The sequence below is a fragment of the Scatophagus argus genome, chromosome 9, assembly GCF_020382885.2.
Source record: "Scatophagus argus isolate fScaArg1 chromosome 9, fScaArg1.pri, whole genome shotgun sequence".
NCBI classification, from domain to species: Eukaryota; Metazoa; Chordata; class Actinopteri; family Scatophagidae; genus Scatophagus; species Scatophagus argus.
The window spans coordinates 8,768,477-8,790,697 of record NC_058501.1 but is presented as its reverse complement, the minus strand read 5'-3'; the positions used below and the strand labels follow the sequence as shown (position 1 = coordinate 8,790,697).

The window sequence follows — 22,221 nt, the reverse complement described above, 5'->3', positions numbered from 1 at the left end:
GTATAACGAATTTCCTACGCCTTTACATTACCATTACATGAAAACTTTTGTTACCTCTGCTCTTTTCTCCAGGACGTTTTGCAACGCTGAAGTTGATAAACAAAGCCACGTGTTGCAGAGAAGTTTCCAAAGTGGGCGGGCCTCGTGTATTTCCGGGTTTGAGTTGGGCATATAAGAAGAGCTGCGCAATGGCAACAGTAGGCTAGAAACACTTGCGGGACAAAGCGTTTTCGAGGGGAGATACATCTTTACACAAACAGGGACTATTTCCTGATATACATATCTATATATTTAGATTTGTTTAACTCAACGTCACCGAACCGAGATGCCTTTCCTCGGACAGGACTGGAGGTCACCGGGTCAGAGTTGGGTTAAAACCGAGGAGGGATGGAAAAAGACAACAACAGACGACAAAAACAACAATGTCTCCGTGGAGAGGTTTGTCATTAAACAAGTCCTGAGAAATGTCTTCATCAACAGTTTGTTAAAATTGCGCAACTGATAACAAAAAATAAATGTAAAAAAAAAATGCGCCATCACTTTTTAGTTAGAGAAGGATGGACGGGGAGGAGGGGAGACATTTTAAAGGAAGTTCGAAACTGCATTATGAACAAAGGCTCAGGGTGACAGACATTCTGTAGGTTTTTCCGGGGTCGTGTTTCTTTTACAGGCTAATCGCTAAGCTATTAATAACCTGACAACAAGTGAGAGGATTAACTAAACATCTATTGAGTCTGTCCACTTTTCAAAATGACTACACTGACTTTCAACACGAGAAGCCTTTAACATGGCCTGCGGGTGCAGTTAAAGCACAAGCACAACAAAGGCAGTTAGAAATATATTTGATACCTTTGCTTTGATGCCAGAGTGAGTTCTCTGTTCTCAGAAGAAAACACTGCTATAGTGTGCTACATGTGAAGCCTGCACTGAGAGAAAATGATGCCTTTAATGAATTTTGGATCTTTGTGTTTTCCCAGCTTCTGCAAAGCCGAGGAGGAGGAGTGTTTCAACAAGGAGAACCTGCTGCTCTCTCTCGGCTACGACATGGCTGCCAAGAAGAGGAAAAAGGACCTGATGAACAACAACACCAAGGTCCCCTGTGAGTCACGAGAGAGAGAGAGAGAGCCACACAGTCTGGTTTGCGGTATAAATATGCAAAGGATAACATGTTGCTGTTTTATGTGTGGTGTTATAAATCACGTAATAATATATATATGCTAGGTGCTGTCCTGAAAATATTAGCCGCAGAGGCTCATGAGGATGTTATGTAACATTCATGAGGGGAAGTCTTCCCTAATAGAATTGTTTATGATTAATTTTCCATCATTTTGTAAACTCTATTTCAATAACTATTTTCCCTCTGAAATTTTATCGTATTTGTGATATGTGAGTGTGCATTTGTCACAGTGCTTATAAACTGCTTAATGAGGGCAGGCCACCAACATTGACATTCTGTTTTTTCACAGATTTCCACAGGGAAAAGTGGATTTATGTTCATAAAGGAAGCACCAAGGAGGTAACAAACAACAGCTCATTTAGTTTCACATCAACTTTTCATATCATCATTGCTAATGTAAACATGCTGAGAAAACTCTATTCTCCTGCTGAGGATCACAATCTAATACCCTGATAATTAAATTCTCTCAGCGCCATGGATATTGTACGCTGGGAGAGGCCTTCAACCGCTTAGATTTCTGCAGCGCCATCAAGGACACGAGGAGATTTAATTACGTTGTCAGAGTGAGTCCTCATCTTTCTGTCTCTCCAGTTCCTTCTGTCCCTTTTGTTTCTCCTTCTCTGCGGTTGTTAATAGTTTTGCTGGTGGCAGAGAAAGGGTTAAGGTTAAGAGGGTGTGTAGGCTTTTGCCAGGTTCTTATCAATGCTCTGCAGACAAGATTCTCTCAATAGTGGTGATACCGACCGAGGGAGTGTATGTGTGTGTCCGTGGTTGGATAGTGTGACATCACATGCTGTTTTGTTGTAATATGATTGATAAAGCCATTTGGCATCCCTGAACTGAGTTGAAGCAAAGCTGCATAATCAGATCTCATTTGTTACCCAGTTAATTCACTTTAAGGGTTTCATGTGAGTCTGAATTGAAGTGTTGCACTATGTTGGACCCTTCAAACATCCCACTATATGCATAGCGTTTGCTTTAAGGATGCCAAATGGCTTTGTGACAAATTTCTACGGGGGGAGGTGACATCATCAACATTCATCAACCTTCATCATATCATGATGGGATACTGATAGAGCTTGATAGAGAGCTTTTCCCCCGTCCACATCAGAGTGTCCCCACACTGAGGCAAACACCAGCTCTCCCACATGTTCTCGCATGTGAGCTGAGAGCTGCATGTGCGCGTGTTCTCCTCTGCTGGTGGAGGGGGGTGACAGCTGTGTGGTGAGGTGCGACCACCCGACGGGTGGTTGTCAGGTGATTCAGACCCACAAACATACACACGCATACACAAACGTCTCACAATTCTCTTGAACTTCTCTCTCTCTCTTATTTAACTGCCATCCTAATGAATATGCTGGGATCAGGATGAGACATAGCAATTTCCTGTTTTTGCAGGGCAATGATATTACAGGGGATCACGGTTTATGGCTGTTTTTGTTGTTTTCATCTGCAGTCATAAACACAAGCGTAAACAGTTATGTCATTGTAATAATTATGATATTCCTGAGTCATCAGAACACAAAATAACATACTATTCCACGAGCAACCAAAGTTTTTAATCCCTTTCCCTTAATTTTCCACAGATGGCCATTTGTGTCTGTGTCTGTTGAAGGTTTGGATTGACCTTTTAGTGTAGGCTCCAGCTAACGAGTGCAGTGTAGTGTAGTAAGCCCAAAGAACAATATGGCTGCGTAACACGAGCATCTAGTCTGGACACGCTGTCCTGGGTCACTGCTCTTCTCTTGTTGTGTCTGATGGCATTTGTGGGTTCATTTAACTCCCTCTCAGTTACACAGATCAGGTTCATCCACACAGAGACAACAAGTGGTCGTCTCTCTTCTCAGAGCAGACAAATGGAGGTTACTTCAAGGAGACAGAAACTTGAATGTGTTTTAGCAATACAATTGTATGTTAAGTAAGATGCACTGCTTTGAATACTGTTGGTGTGTTTGTGGAAAATATGAGCTGCACGCCAAGGTATGAAGTGCAGTTTAGCAAACAGCGGGGGCTAAAAGTAGATACGGAAACGCACGTTGTTCTGCCCGGCTGCTCTACAAAGAGAGGAACACTTGATGAGCTGCTAAAAGAAGAGGGGCATGGGATTAGGTTTTAGGAATGGTGCTGGAAAGAATGGAAAAAGGGAGCCAGGAGAGAGCAAAGAAGCTTAAACTTGGTAAAACAGACAGGGAGGGTGAGAATGTAATTCAGTTCAAATTTGGGTATTATTCAGACTCCCAAACTTATCAAGGTCTCATTTAGGATTTGGTGGAATGCTTACTTAGAATAGAAGTATGCAATGAGGAAAGTTCTCATAACTTAACCTACTAGCACTGCCAAGTATCCCGTTTACCAGAAAGTGCCCCACAATATGTTGATGTTGATATGATGACAAAGGTCACAAGCTCTGGACTCGGGGTGGGGGGTGTTTCTCCATGATGTCATAGCATCTGTGACAAGCCAGACATGCCAACCTGGAAGCCGCTGTTTGTCCACTAGCCAACGGCAACAACCTGTCAGACCTACATATACACACGCAACACAAACATGGATGGAACCACAAGTGCACACACTCTCTGTCAAATGATTCAACTAATTCACATGACAGGAGGATCAGGAGTCAAATGATTAAAAGCTTGTTTGTGGAGGCGGACGTTGTTGACAGTCTGGGCTGTTGTCCAACACCTTTCCAGTAGCTTCTTCCCCTAAAGACACCAAGAGGGAAGAATGTTGTTCTATGGTTGTTGGATCCAGCTTCAGCTGAGAGTAATGACCAGGTGGAATGGCTCCAGATTTTGTTCTGGGCAGCATTTATTATTAGTAGCGCAAGTGCCTTTGTAAGAATGCAGCATAACAAACATCAAGTAATGAGGCAAAGGAACAGAGAGTCTCAGCAGCTGATGGGATGAAATTTATGTTGTGTTTCTTTCTTGCTGTCTCTAGCTCCTGGAGCTTATCGCCAAGTCCCAGCTCCCCTCGCTCAGCGGAGTGGCGCAGAAAAACTACATGAATATTCTGGAGAGAGTGGTACAGAAAGGTGAGCCTCGTCGCTCGTTTAAAGTCACTCAACCAGTTTGCTTCTCAGTTTCTCCCCTTTATGTGTCCAAAGGTTTCGTCTTTCTGATGTGGTCTGTCTAATTCTTAGATGCACAGAGATACACAGGCGCACAGTTCGCCTTCATTGAGTTTATTTCATTTTCTTTATTGTTGGTTATGGAGAGGTAGACACACACAATGAACGTAGAGAAAAGATGAAGCCTTCCTGTGCTCTTGTTTGCACCAGTAGGTGAGGAAATGAGCCCTGACCACATCTAAAGAAGACTGGGGAGTAAATTTAGTGCTATAATGACACGGTGAAAAACACTGACAGTCACCAGACTCTTCTGCAAGCCACAGTGTAAACTAAATGTTCCCTCTGCTAAACAGACATTCAGGTTGTTTAGGTGGTGTTATGACACTTGTTGGCCCAATATCATGAGCACCACAGGAGGAGAGTCCAGCCACTCCAAAACATTTGGTTTAATAATGTGTGTATAGGTGATTCACAACAATCTTCAGCCATTTGTTTGGTAGCTGTTAAATTCTCTGTAACACCCAGGCTTTACAGTCACACTTTTCAGTCTTGAAGGGAGTTGAGTGAATATTAGATTTCTTGTCTTCCTTCTCAGTTCTTGATGACCAGCAGAACGTTCGTCCCATCAAGGAGCTGCTGCAGATGCTTTACATCTCGCTGTGTGGTCTTGTTCAGGACATGGGCAAGTCTGTCCTGGTGGGGAACATCAACATCTGGGTGCACCGCATGGAGAACATCATGCAGTGGCAGCAGCAGCTGGACAACATCCAGATCAATAGGGTAAGCGTCTACACAAAATGCAAACCCATAGATGTGTTCTTATGATGGAAAATGTAGGGTATTTAATAGAAATAGAAGTCTTTTATATTCCTAAACTTTTTGACTGCCATTTTCTTCAGCCCACGTCTACAGGCATGACTCTGACTGACCTGCCTGCCAGTCTGCAGCTGAACATCATGCAGCGTCTGTCGGACGGCAGGGATCTGGTCAGCCTGGGCCAGGTGTGCCCTGAGCTGGGGGCCCTCACTGAGGATCGGCTGCTGTGGAAGAGACTGTGCCAGTACCACTTCACAGACAGGCAGGCACGTAGAAATGATGGGTGCTCCCTAAATATGTGTAGAATGAGAATGGTGAACTCTTCCTAGTTGTCTTCCTCACTTTTCTTTACAAATATGTTTTATATTTGAAATTTATTTAACCAGGCAAGTCATTAAGAACATGATGGCCTGGCCGTCTTTTGGACATACATGTCATGAAAATCATTTGACAAGGAGGTCACGCATCTCTGATAAACCAGACTTGCTACTGGAAAATGGCAGGCTGCTCTGTGTGCTAACTGACACTGGATTAACCCGTCACCACGCTCAAAAGCATGCACTTGATAAGCATGTGAGGCAGTCTCAGGCTTTAAGCTAAAGTAGGTTACAGTAAAGCTATGGGCCAAAACTTAGTCCTGTAATATAAGTGAAACCTCCCAACTTTTGAGTAGTTATTTTGTGTGTGTGAGGTACTGAATTGGTGCGCAGAAGAATTTCTCATGAAAGCTAAGATTAAAGTTGATATTTCAAAGCATTTTTCTCTCCTTGGGTCATGTCTTAAAGTTTGTGTGTGTTCCTCTTCTTCAGATCCGAAAGCGGCTGATGGTGTCAGATAAAGGTCACTTGGAGTGGAAGAAGATGTACTTCAAGCTGAGCCGCTGCTATCCTCACAGAGAGCAATACAGTGACACCCTGCACTTCTGCACACACTGTCACATCCTTTTCTGGAAGGTGGTGTGTTTTTTTTTTTTTGTCTTTTCACTTTGCACTTGATCAAAGTGGATAAGAAACTACAATGTTAACACTAGTGAAGTTGGACTTAGAAGATAAAAGAGAAAAACATATTGATTGATGTGTGTCTTTGCTTCTTTTCACAGGACACAAACCATCCGTGCACAGCCAACAATCCAGAAAGCTGCACCATGTCCCTCTCCCCTCAGGACTTTATCAACCTTTTCAACTTCTGACCCCCCCCATAAAAGCAGATGAACTGACTGTACATACTGTACATATGAATGTACAATATTGTTTTTGTTTAATAGCACAATCAATTCCTGGGTGTGTGTTTAGTTGAGGTGTGACTGGAGGGGGCTCACGCACCGGGACAATTATGCAATCATGTCTCTTTTGAAGGCGTGCAGAGGCTTGGGGGAAGAGTTCACTGCTGAAGGTGAGTGCATGTGACCGAGAGGAAAAGTGACGTAGGAGCAGTCGGCTTGTCTACAGAGGAGGGAGGAGCAGTGGATAAAGGAAACGCGCGGCTCTCAGAGTTTGGTCTTACTTTGTTGCGTTCTTGAAATTACGCCTCAACAGTAAACCTGAGCTTAGATGTGGACACGTCACCCCACCCCCCCACCCCACCCCAAGGTTTTGGAGAATTTGATATTGTTTTTGTATTTCAAATGTTTGCTTGTTCAACACAGGGAGTATTATTCAAGCGCTCTGTTTCAATGTTTGAAATTGAGATTTCTTTAATATATCACAAGGCCTGCTCACGTAGGGAGATGTAAAGCGTCAGCTGAAGTTTGCAGTAATGTTCAGTTTGTTGTTGATGCTGCAGCACCTAAGGGATAATGAATGTAGTCGAATGTGTTAATAGTAACAGTAATGATTCTTTGATATGTTGACACACCGCAGTATGTTTTCTATTTTGCTTCATTTTTCACTTTTATAAAGATTTGATATGACTTGTTTTTTGTTTTCTTTTTTTTTTTTTTATTGTGTGTTAATTTTCTGCTGTGGCTTCTATAGCAACAGCATATGAGTGCAGTATTACCAAAGATATTGAAGTTAGTATAACAGTGGTGTGCGCCTTTATCATGAATCTGGTACGGCTTAATTATCATCATTTGCAATCTTTTCTGATCTTGATGCTGTTTTATCAACAAATGCCTCATTTACAAATGAGTATTATTGAAGGTCTGATGCTCTGACACCAAAGTTGACTTTCTAAAGTATCTTATATTTCTGTAGCCTCCTGCATGATTTTCTTTTCTTTTTTTTTTTTTTTTTTTTTTTTTATTTTTAAACACCCAGCTGATTGAGTTTAGTTATTTATTTGCTGAGATTCTGGCAAGTGGCTCAGCTTGCAGTATTGGGTTTGAAGGGGTGGAAGTTTTGGAATAAAGGTGTAATTTGACACAGACTTTCCGCTATCACTGCTCAGACAGTGAAGACTGATGTACATGCTATGCAATGTGTTCTGTTCATGATCAGTTGAATTAATAAAAGAGAATAACCTCTGCATCTTCTCTCTATTCATTTATTTGTAGTCCTCACCTTTAATGTGACTTTTCTTGGCACACTAAAGCATCATGTAGAACAGTGGTTAAACATTTTCTTCCTAGACTTTAGGTTTACCTGCTGCTAACGGTAAACTAATGCCCTCTACTGGACAAGCGGTGAACTGCAAGGTGATGCTACGGAAAAATAAATGAGTTTGGGTACTGTTGGTATTTTGCACCACCATCAGGACATCCTAACAACAAACTGAACAAATGTTTTTCTTACTGTTGTTCCGACCTGAGTGTTTCTTACTGGAGCAGAGTGAACTGAAACAGTGCTTCAACGATGAAACAACAAGCTGAGGATCTCTAATTAAAAACAAAACAAAATGTTGATAAAAGGAAAGCAAATCACCCAACTCATACAATTGTAAGGGAGGCACTGACTACCTTAAGATAAGTGAGAGGAACCCCAGGGAATTAGTCTTAATTAGGCATGCCAGCTGCATAATGACACAGAGGATATGAAACAATGAGCTCAGTTTTATCAACAACAAATATTGTTTCAACAATGTCATTTTCTCAAATGTTTGCTTTAATTTGTTTTGCAGCAGGACAACATTTGAGGTTAAAATTAACGAAGCAAATGCAACTTATTGTTTTCATGGCGACCAAACAATATAAACAATAATTAACAATATTACAATTAATAATAATTCTAATAATTCACTGCTGGTTTACACCATGTTTTAAATAAATAATATTTATACAAATAATCTGTAAACATTTTTCAAAATATGAAATATGATTTAGCGTATGAGTCACTGTAATTGTGTGTACCTCCCACTGCAGCATTGCACATTCAGTACTACCCTGCTGTTCAGGGTGTGTAGGTAGCTTCTGTGTAGTAGGTCAACATTTGGGAAGCATCATGTGTAAGACTGGCAAAGGCATGAATGTTATGGCTGCCAAAGCTATAACACACAGGCACCACGTTCAGTCCTGACAGATGGGCGATTCTGCCCACAAAGACTGTCAATTTTTTTTTTTATTACACTGATCCCAAAAGTGAATACGTCATCCTCACCTTCCTCACCAGCAGCTCCACAACTGCTGGTTTAAGACAATACTATCCATTAATTCTAATTCAGAAAGGTGTCTGTGTATTGTTGCTGAGACAGCTTAACAAGAAGGCAATGTTATTGTCACATCCCCATCAATATAATTACTCTGAATTTCTATCTAAGCTGAACTAGCAATTTTATAGCTAGCTACATAGCTAGCTAGCTTATGTTCTACATCTTAATAATGCCCGTGCCCCCCCCACTACAATTTGAGCCTCCTAAGGCAGAACTCCTGCCTTAGGAGTCACCAGTGCTTGACATTACCGAAGACATACATCAGTTCAAACAAAAGTTACAAAGTTTGTTGCATATTGTCGTTGTACCATACATTGTTTTCTAAAAAGTGTGCGCATGTACCTCCTGCATCCTTTCTCTTCTGCTGAGATGCGACATGAGAGCAAAGGAAATGTGGAATAGTCGTATTATATTCAAATCAGTGAGGTCAGATGGGTTCATGATATGGATACGACCCTGTGGCAGCAGCACCTTTGAATTAAGTTAAACCATTTGTTTACTCTGCAGCAGAACTTGTCTAACATATGTAAGGAAACTGTCCTGTTATCCTCACTTGCCTTGATTAAAATTGTTGTTAATGGGTTATTGAGTACTGACTTAGCAATGAACCACATTCAGCAGACATGGACCCACTCTTAAATCCATCTTGAACACTCTGTGATAACCATCGAGCTTTGGCAGCACTTCACTGCCTGTCTGAGCTTCCTGTGCATGTACTCCAGAGGTGAGAGGGGCTGTGTGGGGTGAAAACCCAACAAAACCTCCCAGATGGTATTGACACCAACTGCTGGCGATCCTGAGATGCTCAGAATCCCCAGTGGTTTGTGAGGTGTAGCCTGGAAAAGTAGTCGTCACCATGGAACTGCAGTCCTGTGTGTGCAAACAAACGTTCACTGAGCATTATGTGACACATGCATGCAAACAATATACTAGAAGAATATGTACTTTTGAGAAAAAAGAAAAGAGTGGCATTCTTATAATTATCTGGCAACGCTGATGGACAAAAGGTGCCAAAGAAAGAAAAGAGTTACCAGTTAGAGTTAGTACATGTCACAGAGAGGTACGTTCTCTCTTTCAGAGTTCTGAATAATCCACTCAATAGCATCCCAACCCTACAGATTCACACAGAAAAACAGAGTTAAAGACACTCAGGTCATACACAGAAAGAGACAGTCAGATGAACACCACTGGAATATAAACCTTTCACTGCATAGCCAGTAAACTTGCCCTGGAACAGCAAAGAAACTAACAGAGACAGGAAAGCGCCAATTAGGAGACATGCAAAGAAATCATCAGCAATACCTTAATCACTTCCAAGTTAAGACTACATGCAATCAGATGAAATCAGTGCATGAATGAGAGGAAATGTGCTGTCCTTATTCTGCCTTACCTTCCTGGCGTTAGCTGACATTCTCCTGGCCATCATCCCCTCCAGGTAACTGCTCAGGCTCACTCCCTTGACTGTGATGATGGCCTCCTGGGTCAGGACAGTGCTGAGGAGCGGGGGAGGGAGAGAGCATGATTACTGGAAGACGACACGAAGAACGAACAGTGCAACCAACACCGTGTACCTGCAAGAACACAGTGTCTAACTCCTTCTGGTTCCTGTCCCTGCGTGTACGGTCACGCTCAGTGAATAAAAGGTACAATGTACTCACACGTCAGGGTTGTCTGGGTGTGGCCTGTAAAGAAGCCTCTCATCCACTGAGATCAGGTTGGTGAGAGTAATCTGGAATATAAAATACATTTGGAGTTCTTCATTAATGGGAAACGTGGACGAATATGACGGAAAGAGAGCACATACTGTTAATTTGGGAAAAGGAATCGCTATTACAGTGTACCATAGTATTTCATGTGAATTATGCTTTGTTTTTTATTTATGAGAGAAGCAGCCTATTGTTGTGCATCACAGTGGATTTAATTTCACAGTTGGTCCAGCAGCAGTGACACATTTTGATGATGTTTTTCTCTGCACATTGCTAACGGAGCTGTAACTAATGCTGACTGAAGTCGTGACTGGCAGTCAGATGCAGTTTACACTTACATTTGTTGAGCACAGCTCCATCTTTTTCTCCTCTGGGTCCACTATAGAGTGTTCCTTCACATATGTCTGCGTCTGGCTGGTTCCCAGTATCTATGAAGACAGTAATACACAGTAAGTACAGTAACATAAGCCTTGACATGTGTAAGGGCCCACTTCTGCTTCTTGCCTTGATAGATGGACACATTCTGCCTGCTGTTACGTGTTTCTACAGCACAACAGGTGAGAAGATACTTCGACAACGAGAGTGAAACATATGCTTACATATTTGTGTGTGTGTGTTTGTGATGATGACTGACCGCTCGCACGATGGCCGGGAGGCCCCACTCTGTGCTGAGGAGTCTGTGGCTGTGCAGGCGTCCCTCTTCATCGAGACTACGGTCCAGCACATCCACCCCCACCACGTTTGGGTTCATGGGGTTTGGGTACTTCCTCATGGCAGCCTTGATCACTGTCTCCCATGGGTACCTGCACACAAAACAGCACAACATAACAAGATGGGGAGCATAAAGGGATGTGTTTCATGACCTCCTGACGAAATCAATTGCACTGGGTTATAAAACACAGTGTACACTTCCCTTAGCCTTTGTGCTTGTCAAAACTGTGACTGAGTCCTGGTGTTAAAAGCTTACCCACCTTCAGAACAGGTGGAATTTACTGACCTGAGTTGGAATGCCAGGAGCTGCTGAGTTAAATTAAATTCAGATGCACTGAAACTCAGTTAACGAGGCTGAAGGTCCCATCGCCCTTAACCCCGCAATAACACACCAGCTCATTCTGCTTCATGAATAAACCCCGATGTGACCAACCTGAAAACATGTTCAGTGCTCCAAATCTTCATATTCCAAAATTCAGGCTAGACCTTATCGTTGAAAAACCATCCGTGAGCCGAAACTGTATTTCACCGGACCATTGTGCTAAGAGGAACTAGTCCCAATAATCAGAGATAGGGCCTATGATGGAAGCTCACGACCGTCACTGAAGTTAACCCAGAAAGCGCATACCCGCGTTTCTTCGCAAAGCAACCTTGCGTAAAGACTGTCCAGTATGTGCTGCTGATTCCAGTGTCACAGAAAACATGTAATTTATCGATAACAACAAATGTCTCGCACAGTAAAGGACGAGGGAAGCCGGTGCAACACCACAGCCACCAAATATCGAGTCAGACATAGTGAGATACAAGGTTCTGGTCAAGGATTTCAAAATAAAACCATTTTGGTGACCTGATAGCCATCGCGGCTTGTGTTTAATCGACATCATCCTCAGCTTTTGCAACATCTGATGGAGATTTGGAGTCGAAGATTTTAGAAACATCATACAATATGAGACAAATGATTTTGGAAGTGTCTTTGTTTACACGAAATTGCACAAGTCGGTCAACAGTTGCTGTGATAAAAATAACTTTAATACTATATACCATTATAATAAACAACGTGCAATATATGGCCTCTTTTATCTATTTTACAGTTCTACTTTCAATGTATCAAGTCCACCACTGTTTACGCTAACCAGTAATTATTTCAATTCATTTTTCAGTTTTCATTCAGTTTTATTTTGAAGGCGAGCACACTGCTTTGTATGCCATTAAGCAACTTGACAAACTGATGTAGCCCTGCTGCTGCATCCGCCTCAATCTCTGCGCATGCGCAGAGCATCTTTCCATCATCCCGTGAAGTGTCTGCAAAGGCGCAGAGCTACATCAAGCTACACACAGAGAGAAAGAACCAAACAGGAAATACAGTGATCCTGTTTTCAAATAAAACATTCGGAGACTGAAATGGTAAACGCTAAACATGAGCTCAAACTCCAGCAGTAAAATAATAATAACAAAATAAAATACATTTAAAATAAAAGTAAAATACTATAACCAATGTTACTGACACAACCCCCTAAAGTCACATTTAAATTTGGACTTAAAGGATTTCAACAATAAAACATGTGTGTGGTTGAATTGTTACTGATAGTCATATAAAGTTAACGCTATCATCATCATCATCCTCATTATTATTAGCAGTAGTAGTGGTATTATAATTTAAAATTTTGTTTTATGGCCATGAAAACATAAATGTTCTTTTCTTCTTTGCAGTAAGGACATGTGTTGAACATTCTATTTTGAAAGTTTGACCGGAAACGTTAGTTGTATTACGTTTGCCTTGCCGCTGGTGCTGAGGGGATCTGAGGAGCAATTCATAGGAGCAGACGCACAGTGGAGGCCAGTGTGGTCCCTTAACGGGAAATTCATGCTATCGCCGTTTGTTCAGCTGTCCGTTCATTTAACACTGGATATTGAACAATTACTCAACCTATAGAAAACAAGCTTAGCCGACTACCAGCCGGAATAACGCACACTGTATGACCTTGCACTGAATGTCATTACAGGCGGATTTTTTTTAAGCACCGACACGGTAAGGTGATAAGCATCCTCATCCGCACGTAGAAGGCGAGACCAATGTCGATGTTCCGGCGACTAAATGTTGCCTGTGCGCAGTCTCATTGTTGATGTTGTCTTTTCATGGACAGTAATCGCACTGGTTTGCAGATCTCGGACGGAAAAAACTCAAGCGTTTTTGAGAAATCATATTGATAAGAGGACCTGGCTCGTGCAGCCTAATTGAAGGCCGGACCGCATGCCGCAGAGTCCAAATTCGCCATTCAAGTTGTTGACAGTCTTATTACAAATACGTCAGACTGAGACTTTTAGAAATTAAAGCTGTAATCAAATGTTTATTCAAACGGTAATATTTAGTTCATTCTCAGGGCAGTTTATGCAGAGAGCGTGTGCGGGACTAAAAGCAGATGCTGCAGCAGCGCTTGATCGGCTCCCGGCTGGAGAAACAGAAAGAGAGAGAGTGAGGGGGACGGGCGTCATTCATACAGGAGCGTTAAAACACACCGTGTGTATGACTGTGCACTCCGCCGCTTGTCAGCCTATGCGTCAGTCTGGCAGTATATGTAGGAGATGACCCATTTCAACGTAAAAGTGGGGCACGAGGCTTCCCCCTCACGCAGAGCTGACCAGGTTGGCTGGTGGCCGCTCAAGCCAAAAAAAAAAAAAATCTGCTGACACATGCGCTCTGCCCATCGGTGCTCCCTTCCTTTGTGCGCAGTGAAGCTTATAGCACATCTATCATGGCCTCATCGGGCCACACACTCCTACAGGCCTACAGCTGCCGTTCTGTTGGCCTGGGCTCCGTTATTTTGCTCTCACACGCGTGATAGAAATATAAATTGTTTATAAAAAACATGCATTGTTGATTACTGATCTCCTGGAGGATCCTGCTCTATTCAGTTAAAGATGAGAGTTTAGAGGCCCTCTCACGTCTGTCTTATGTCATTTCAGGTCAGCGGCCACAGCCATGGAGATTGTGACTCATTTGATCAATGACACCATAGAATTCTACAAATGGACCCTAAATATTGCAGGTAATTATCTATTTCAGTCATGTCTGAGAGTCAGTGTAAGAGTTTTTTTTTTTTATTTTTTTATAGAGAGAGAGAGAAATGGTGTTACATGTAAGTAAATGCTTTTTTTTGTGCACTTACACTTTGTATACTTCTAGGTTACGGTACATTCCTCCAGTTAAAAAATTATCCAGGAGCCTGCTTCTTGTAACTGAACTGGAATTTGTAAATGAAATTAACAAATGATCACACATCTAAATCACCTGCCAAATCAGTGTAATGAAAAACATTTGAATGGATACGGTATCTTAAACCTCACAAAGAGAGTTAAAACTCACACTCGCATACAGCATAGCATTCTGAAAGTATCACATAGTCCTTTAGACAACAGTGTCTACACCAAACCGACCTCCAGACGGGTCAGCTTGGGACAAAATCTGGCATCTGTACTCTGCACCTGTTTTGAGCTGCAGTCTCCTTTGAATAGACTGACACTGAACCCACACTATGTCAGTGTTATGGGAACATTAAGAGTAGTTATATAATGCGATGAGAACATCTGTCTCACAGACAAGCGAGTGGAGAAATGGCCTCTAATGGACAACCCCCTGCCCACACTGGCCATCAGCACCTCCTACCTGCTGTTCCTCTGGTTGGGGCCCAAATACATGAAGAACAGAGAGCCCTTCCAGCTTCGCAAAACCCTCGTTGTTTACAACTTCAGCATGGTCTTCCTCAACTTCTTCATCTTTAAAGAGGTAGGTTACTTTTAGGGACAAATTTGTTTATATGAATGTTAAAAAACGGTTGGAAGTAAGTTTAATCTGCAGAAGTCTTCTCCCAAACCACAACCATCCATTCAGATGTAGTACATATACTATATAGACAAAAGTATTGGGACAGGGTTGTTTTCAGGTGTTGGGCTGGGCCCCTTACTTCCAGTAAAGGGAACCCTTAATGCTTCAGCATACCAAGACATTTTGGACAATGCTATGCTTCCTACTTTGTGGTAACAGTTTGGGGAAGACCCTTTTCTATTCCAGCATGACTGTGCCCCAGTGCACAAAGTAAGCTCCATAAAGACATGGACGGTAAAGAAGAACTTGACTGACCTGCGCAGAGCCCTGACCTCAACCCCATCAAACAGGATGGAGATTTCAAAACAGGCCTTTCGGTCTCTGACCTCACAAATGCTCTACTGCATGAAGGGGCAAACATTTCCACAGAAACACTCCAAAATCTTGTGGAAATCCTGCTCAGAAGAGTGGAAGCTGTTATAGCTGCAAAGCTGTCTGTGTATTCAGAATGTGATGTCATTAAAGTGCCTGTTGGGGTAATATTGTCCCAATACTTTTGTTCATATCCTGTGTATTACAGCAGCAGTTTTGGCCCCTGGGTTTAAACTAACCTTATTACTGTGTATCCAGGTTCTATTTTTATTCCTCTCATTGTCACTCATTGTGTGGTTCTGTCTTTGTCCGTTTATCAGCCATTCACTAACTATTTTCTCTTGTTATTTCTAGCTGTTTATGGCAGCGCGGGCAGCAAGCTATAGTTATATTTGTCAACCAGTCAACTATTCAGACGACCCCAATGAAGTCAGGGTGAGTGCTGCAGGACATTGTGGACACACATAGAAAGACACATGAATTAATTCAAAATGGAACATTTACAAGAATGGATTGAACCACCAGAAACAAGGCACCTTTGCTAAATTACTACTACATAACATGTTTCACAGATAAATCTATTTTTACTGCGGTGCCCTACTGTACATAGACATGATTAAGAAAACCCTTTTCAGCATGCATGTGGAGCTTCAGTGTCAGTGGCTTTGGAAACGTGATAAGCTTCCATTCATTTGGACTCTACTCCTGTTATCAGGAAAAGTGCATGCTGGAAAAGTAATCATGGAAGGTGTTGAGTTTCACCTACCTTCCTGCTGCTCCATGACGTAGTTACACGTGTGACACACTCAAGTCGGTCTCAGGTGACCCTTGGGATTAGGATGCTGTAGACTAGACTAGACCATAAAAGGGTTAGAAGTCCAAAAAGAACTGCTCCTTTAGTTCTCCAGCTGTTTGTGTTTCCTTGTTTTTTTTTTTGTTAATCCCTCCTCCACCTGTGCCTGGCTTCTTCCTTCAAACCATTTCTCATGTTCCTGTCTGAGACAGGTGGCAGGAGCTCTGTGGTGGTATTTCATCTCTAAGGGCATCGAGTATCTGGACACGGTGTTTTTCATCCTGAGGAAAAAATTTAACCAAGTTACTTTCCTGCATGTCTACCACCACTGCACCATGTTCACGCTCTGGTGGATTGGCATCAAATGGGTGGCAGGAGGACAGTGTGAGTATTCCATGCTACAGATTTCAAATTTCTACTTTATGTCCTGTGCATGTGCGTACCTATGGCTTAACATATTTTTGAATCCACAATGAAAAAAACTGAGATCAATATGTCCTGTAATGCTGAGTTCTCTACATTATGAAGATGGAGACTATATGTGTTTCCACAGTGTACCTTAAGTTGTGTAATTGATTTCATATTTTTAAGAGGTCCAGTGGCTTCCATTTATTTTTAGTTATGGATGGATTATCAAATGGACTTCCCAACATATAATAATAATAATATAATAATAACATTGACCATTTTGTTTTCTTTTATTTACAGCATTCTTTGGTGCACACATGAATGCAGCAATTCACGTCTTGATGTACCTGTATTATGGCCTGGCCTCCTGTGGACCTAAGATCCAGAAGTACCTGTGGTGGAAGAAGTACTTGACCATCATCCAGATGGTAAGATATTATCTTACTATGTGGCAAATTATCTCCACATTTTGGAAGGTTACTCTTACCTCACATTTTACACTTAATCTCTAACTGAATCACAAGATGTGAAATAATTATACTTTGTAAAAATGGGATTTTGTTTCTCTCTTTGCGTCTCAGATCCAGTTCCACGTCACCATCGGCCACACAGCCCTGTCACTCTATGTCAACTGTGACTTCCCCCACTGGATGCACTACTCCCTCATCTGCTACGCCATTACCTTCATCATCCTCTTTGGCAACTTCTACTACCAGACATACCGCCGCCAGCAGCCCAGGCGTGATGCCTCCTCCTCCTCTTCCTCCTCCAAAACAGGCAAGGCCCTCTCCAATGGGACCCTCAATGGGCTCAGCAAGGCTGCTAACGGAGCAGTGGTGATGGGGAGCAAAGAGGAGAAGCCCCAGGAGAACTCTGGCAGAAGAAAGAGGAAAGGAAGGGCTAAAAGAGATTAGAGAAAGAGGAGCGAGAGAGGAAGAGGTGAGGTAGGGTCTTTGGTTTGGTTCTAGGTTGATAGTACTAAAACATGAAAGACTTAATTTGAGGAAGATTTAGATGGATGGATGCTTTAAAGTGTGACGTGTTTATTTAAGCCATGATCTGAGTTGTTGTAGATAAATATGAGACAGGCTTGTGTTGAGGATCATTCTGTTAGAGAGAGGTGTTAAAGGCCTTGCCTACAGTGACCGCTATCACAATTAACCCAAAATATAGTAGTGTAAGCTACGGGATAGAACTTAGTATTCCTTCTCTTTATTGTGGTGCCAAGTACTGATTCAAAAAGTGACTTTCAGCTACTAACATCTGAGCCTGAAGAGGAAAAAGAGTTTACAGGCACATTTGGCATGCTGGGAAAGCTACATTAAAAGCGCCTGAGCTGCTTGATAAAGACAATATATCATTGTTATTAGTGATCACTGCTGTACTGAGACAGGAATACACATCATAACACACGCACAAACATGTCAGTTTATTATTTTATGTTATTAACCTTCACAGATATAAAACTGATGATAATGTACAGTATCATGTTGTTTTTGTCCTCATCTTATTATAGTTATTATTGATATTATTGAATACTGATTAATGTGAGAGAGACTTAAGTTTACAGTCATTGTCTTACTGAGTAGGCACCTCTGCAATTATCCACCCATTTGTTGAGTCGTCTTTTGAGTCGTCTTATTTATTTATTTATTTTTATTTTATTTAAGTTGTGGACTGAGCTGCCACTCACTTTTGAGCTTTCGCCCCGTTAGTACACAGTTCTGAGGAAGGAAAATAAATCAATAAGCAGAGGAGTGATGTATGTAGAAATAGAAAAAAAACCCCAAAACAAAACAGATTTCCAACCCTTTGAGACTTGGATGGGATTGTTCCGTCACTGGTTTACGATGGAATAATCATCTACTGTAGTTCATAGAAGGTAAAATATTTTTTTTTTCTATTTCTGTATGCAAACATGATAAGTTTTATATGTTCTTACTTGTATGTAATACAATGTAATGTGATGAATATTATCCAGAGAAATGATGGATCTGATGATTATCTCAGTGTTCCCCGTTTGGACGGAAAAGCTGGTGGAGTTTTGTCTTTGCAGATGTTTACCTGTCTTTTTATATTAGATCCTCTCAGATGTTGTTGTTTGTCTTACACGCTGGTGAAAATGTTGTGTGCCGAACAAAGAGGAAGTGGTGTTCTGGGTTCCCTTTTTTGGAGAAGTCAGAACCAGCTAACAGACAGTTTTTATCAACTTAACTAAGCCTATCTGAAGCACCATTTATTTCCCATGTTCAGTCAAATATCTTTTTGTGTCTAAGTTTTCAGGCCTAATCTGTGTCCTGAGCTGGCTTGAATGTAAGTTTATTTGGGGGGGGGGCTTGGATTTAAAAAAGATAAAGCTTATGATTTATATACAAAGAGAGCTGGTGAACCTCTATAGTGACTGTGTATGTTATACCACTATGAAGACTAACTGCTCTGCCTGTAATATAATGGGTAAAAATCAGCCATCGGCTTAATATCAGCAAATTCAGCTTTATGTCCTCCATCAACCAACGCATTTTGATGTTATTTATTGCTTCTTTCTATTTATTTTGATGTAAATACCAATTTCCATCTAACTGAGAGTGCTTGTCTGTGTATTTGTGTTCTTTTTGTGTTGTACATATTACATTGTGATATTTTGTACACTGCGCATTTGGGAATGTTCCCAGCTTGTTAACTTGGACAGTTGTACGTCCACATTGTTTCTGTTTTTTTTTGTTTGTTTGTTTGTTTTTTTAAGTTATCATAACTTTGAACTCTCTTCAAACTGAATTAAACTGAATGCCTCTACAAATGTTTTGTCACTTTATTTAACTGTCCACTTCTTAATGTTGGAAATGTCATTATCTTAGCTATGTGCATATTAGCTTTCCACCACTAGAGGGCACCTTAGTTGCATTACAGTAATTTGGCTTCAAAGGTACTATTATGATCACTATGTTCCCCCACTTTTGAACTATCCAATGTAAATATGGAAATGACTTCATCTCAAGATAAAAAACTTTTACGAATTTTAGGATATGATGAAAATAACATAATCATTAATAATCAAACTTTTAATGGATTTAGAAACATCAGTTATTACTTTGGTTTTACAGACTAAAGTAAAACTGATACATGATATATCATCATTGATTAAAATACTCAATATGTGTAAAGTAGCTGAGCTCTAAGTTCACAAATTACAACATCAAATTACTGCTTGCATTTCAAGTGCATCCGTGATAATAATTTTATCACTTTTAAAACATGTTTTAACACTGAAAGTCAATCAGCCTAATTAGTTAACTCCTTTAAATTTTGAGAAGTACTTTAAGTATATTTAGCCAAAATTTTAAAGTATTAAAATAGTAAGTAAAAATTTGCAAGACTGAAAAGGGAATTTTCTTATACAGTTGATTTGAGTTCTACTTAAATGCAATTTAATTTAAATTGCTGGGACTGGCTTTCCTAAGCCATTCAGAAATGAAAAACTCCAAATGTGAAATTTATGTAGTATTGCCAAAACTCAGTTTCATATTTTGCTGACATAAAAAGACCCCATCCTCTTCAACAACCTATATATATAGCAAATAGGCATTTAAAACTGCAGCAGTATGAAAGTGTGGTCTTGGAACAGGGTGGGGTCATGTCTGCCATGTCTACAGTCATTTATTGTTTGTTTGACAAATTTCAAAAGGATATAAAAAAAGCATAAAAATATAGCCATGATTTAAAGGTAAATCTCTGGCAACACCTTTTGTAGACAAAGAGAAAAACGTCTGAAACTTAAATTTATGACACTGCTCATCCCTGTCGAATTGTAGAGGTAGACAAAGGTTTCCATGGTAACTGTATACAGCAGCTGTCTGCACCACCACCACCCATCCTCCAAAAGACTTCCCACCCCCACCAACTGCATCCCCTCAAACTGCTCGTTGTCCCATTGGAGAAACAGCATTTAATAGTTTGTGTTAGCATGTGTGTGTGCGTGTGTGTGTGTGAGTGGAGTTTTCATTTGTGCTTGTGTAATACATGGAGAGGATTGAGAAACACATTTGTATGCCCCCCCCCCCCGGCTGAGTTTATGAGTGGGAGGCCTGAGGGGTGTTACATGGATGTGGTTTGTGTTATCTTTCAGCTCAGAGCAATAATTTCACAATTCAGTAAGAGAAACCAATACCCTCATCAGTAAACTTTGCCTTGGACAGTGACCCCATATCCTTCTGGTTATTGCAACCCTTTCCTCCAGTCTCCTCTGATAAATAAAGATATCACATTGGCACTCAAATGCCCTGCAGTGCTTTTATTTAAATAGCAAGCTATTACACATGTTTTATAATCAAAATAATGGCAGATTTGGCTTGCTGAGCATTCCTAGTCTGAGAACAGAGTGGCAGTTCAGGGGTTATGTGTTGGTTTTATGTCTCATTAGCAAAATGTTTGTCTTTTTAATGTCATGTCAGCCAATCTAATGTTTTTATTCAAATGTTGGTCCTGACTAGATTACATCAAAATGTACAAAAAGTGTATGTGTCTTCATGTACTGTACACATGCACATACACACTGCAGATGCTGACACCAGCATTTATGTCAGTTTGAATGTGTGTCTGTATCTGTGCAGAATCGCCTCCTTCACTGAAATCCCATGTGGATTTCACAGCAAAGTAACATTTTTTTTCTCCCTGTCAGAAACTCAGTTGATATCTGGAGCACTGGAGCTTAAAAACATAAAAAAGTTTTTTTCATCCATTACATGACGTCATGTCACGTGATGTCATTATTTTAAGCCTTATTTTTGAATAATGATGCAATGCAAATTTTTTACACTGCTGTTTGAGGCAAAAAACAACAATCTCTAAACTAACTGTGTTGTGGAGGCCCGTTGAGGCTGCCAGCCCTCTTTATCACAGTCACATTTGTGCTAATCATGCTAACACACCATTTTAAATAACACTATACATTGCAATTCAAAGCATGGAAATTACAACAGTGTCTGTGCAGATTATGCCTGACTACGCATTAGCAGTGACAAGTACACCGCCTGGGATCCACAGCTACACATGGTGTTACTGTGATGATCCTGGCTAAGGGTGTCTGTGAAGAATAAAGAAAGTGCAAGTGAGAGAGAAACTCGTGAGTGTGAAATGAATGAGGGTGATATTTTTAGATGCTGGATGTTAATCAGCTCCCCCGCTCACCCCCTCACAGCTACTTTTGCACCAGTAAATGGTGTTGGATGAAGGACTGGGAAGTGAAAGATTTACTATTAAAGAAGATGGACACATACTAATAAAAAACAATAGTGAAAACATTAACAACATTTGTTGTTGATTGTCTCATTATCACTGCAGAAAATGTCAGTCAAGCTCATGTAAAGCCTCAACATTTCTTCTCACGGGATGAGATACAGACAAGATAAGGTGATTCAGTCCAGTGTGAAAATCAGTTTGTGTTTCTCATATAAACCGATTAAATCTGGAACACGCATATGTTTCAATTCAAACAGCTGAATTAATAATGCAAACTTTAAAGGGATACAGTGAATGAGGTCTGAACATTTCCTAGTGATTAAAGTAACAAATGTCTTCTCAGAGGATGAAATGACACTCTCTCAGTCAAACATAACCTTCTTTTGTTTTACTATTAGACTAAGCAGAATCAGTCCTCTTGTCTGGCATGTGGGAGCCTCCGTAATGCAGACATCTGTCACTTTAATGCAAGCAAATGACTGAATAGTCCTGTGGCAGAAGGAGAGGATAGGTGGGGGAAGT

At 41.0% G+C, this 22,221-nt stretch overlaps 3 protein-coding genes across 5 annotated transcripts; 2 read left to right on the top strand and 1 right to left on the bottom strand.

Annotated features, from left to right (window-relative positions):
- Nucleotides 1-148: 148 nt before the first annotated feature.
- fbxo32 (F-box protein 32) lies at nucleotides 149-7,532 on the top strand. The gene is made up of 9 exons (XM_046399657.1): nucleotides 149-438; nucleotides 978-1,099; nucleotides 1,467-1,516; nucleotides 1,648-1,740; nucleotides 4,121-4,214; nucleotides 4,846-5,030; nucleotides 5,150-5,332; nucleotides 5,876-6,019; nucleotides 6,166-7,532. Exons 1-9 carry the CDS (start codon nucleotides 326-328, stop codon nucleotides 6,253-6,255), a joined length of 1,074 nt encoding a protein of 357 aa, XP_046255613.1. The 5' UTR covers nucleotides 149-325; the 3' UTR covers nucleotides 6,256-7,532.
- On the bottom strand, nucleotides 7,310-11,857 carry prelid3a (PRELI domain containing 3A). 3 transcript variants are annotated; one of them, XM_046399661.1, is made up of 7 exons: nucleotides 11,502-11,857; nucleotides 10,992-11,160; nucleotides 10,696-10,785; nucleotides 10,310-10,380; nucleotides 10,042-10,144; nucleotides 9,683-9,763; nucleotides 9,385-9,521 (listed from the first exon to the last, which is right to left on the bottom strand). In XM_046399661.1, exons 1-6 carry the CDS (start codon nucleotides 11,531-11,533, stop codon nucleotides 9,692-9,694), a joined length of 537 nt encoding a protein of 178 aa, XP_046255617.1. In that variant the 5' UTR covers nucleotides 11,534-11,857; the 3' UTR covers nucleotides 9,385-9,521; nucleotides 9,683-9,691. The 3 variants fall into 3 exon arrangements, with proteins under 3 accessions (XP_046255616.1, XP_046255615.1, XP_046255617.1); XM_046399660.1 differs by lacking the exon at nucleotides 9,683-9,763 and having other exon boundaries at nucleotides 7,310-9,521; nucleotides 11,355-11,857; XM_046399659.1 differs by lacking the exon at nucleotides 9,683-9,763 and having other exon boundaries at nucleotides 7,310-9,521.
- Nucleotides 11,858-12,863: 1,006 nt separating this feature from the next.
- On the top strand, nucleotides 12,864-19,262 carry elovl4a (ELOVL fatty acid elongase 4a). The gene is made up of 7 exons (XM_046399658.1): nucleotides 12,864-13,097; nucleotides 14,033-14,115; nucleotides 14,665-14,852; nucleotides 15,618-15,698; nucleotides 16,269-16,440; nucleotides 16,765-16,892; nucleotides 17,046-19,262. The coding sequence occupies exons 2-7, from the start codon at nucleotides 14,049-14,051 to the stop codon at nucleotides 17,376-17,378; spliced, it is 969 nt and encodes a 322-aa protein (XP_046255614.1). The 5' UTR covers nucleotides 12,864-13,097; nucleotides 14,033-14,048; the 3' UTR covers nucleotides 17,379-19,262.
- Nucleotides 19,263-22,221: the final 2,959 nt, after the last annotated feature.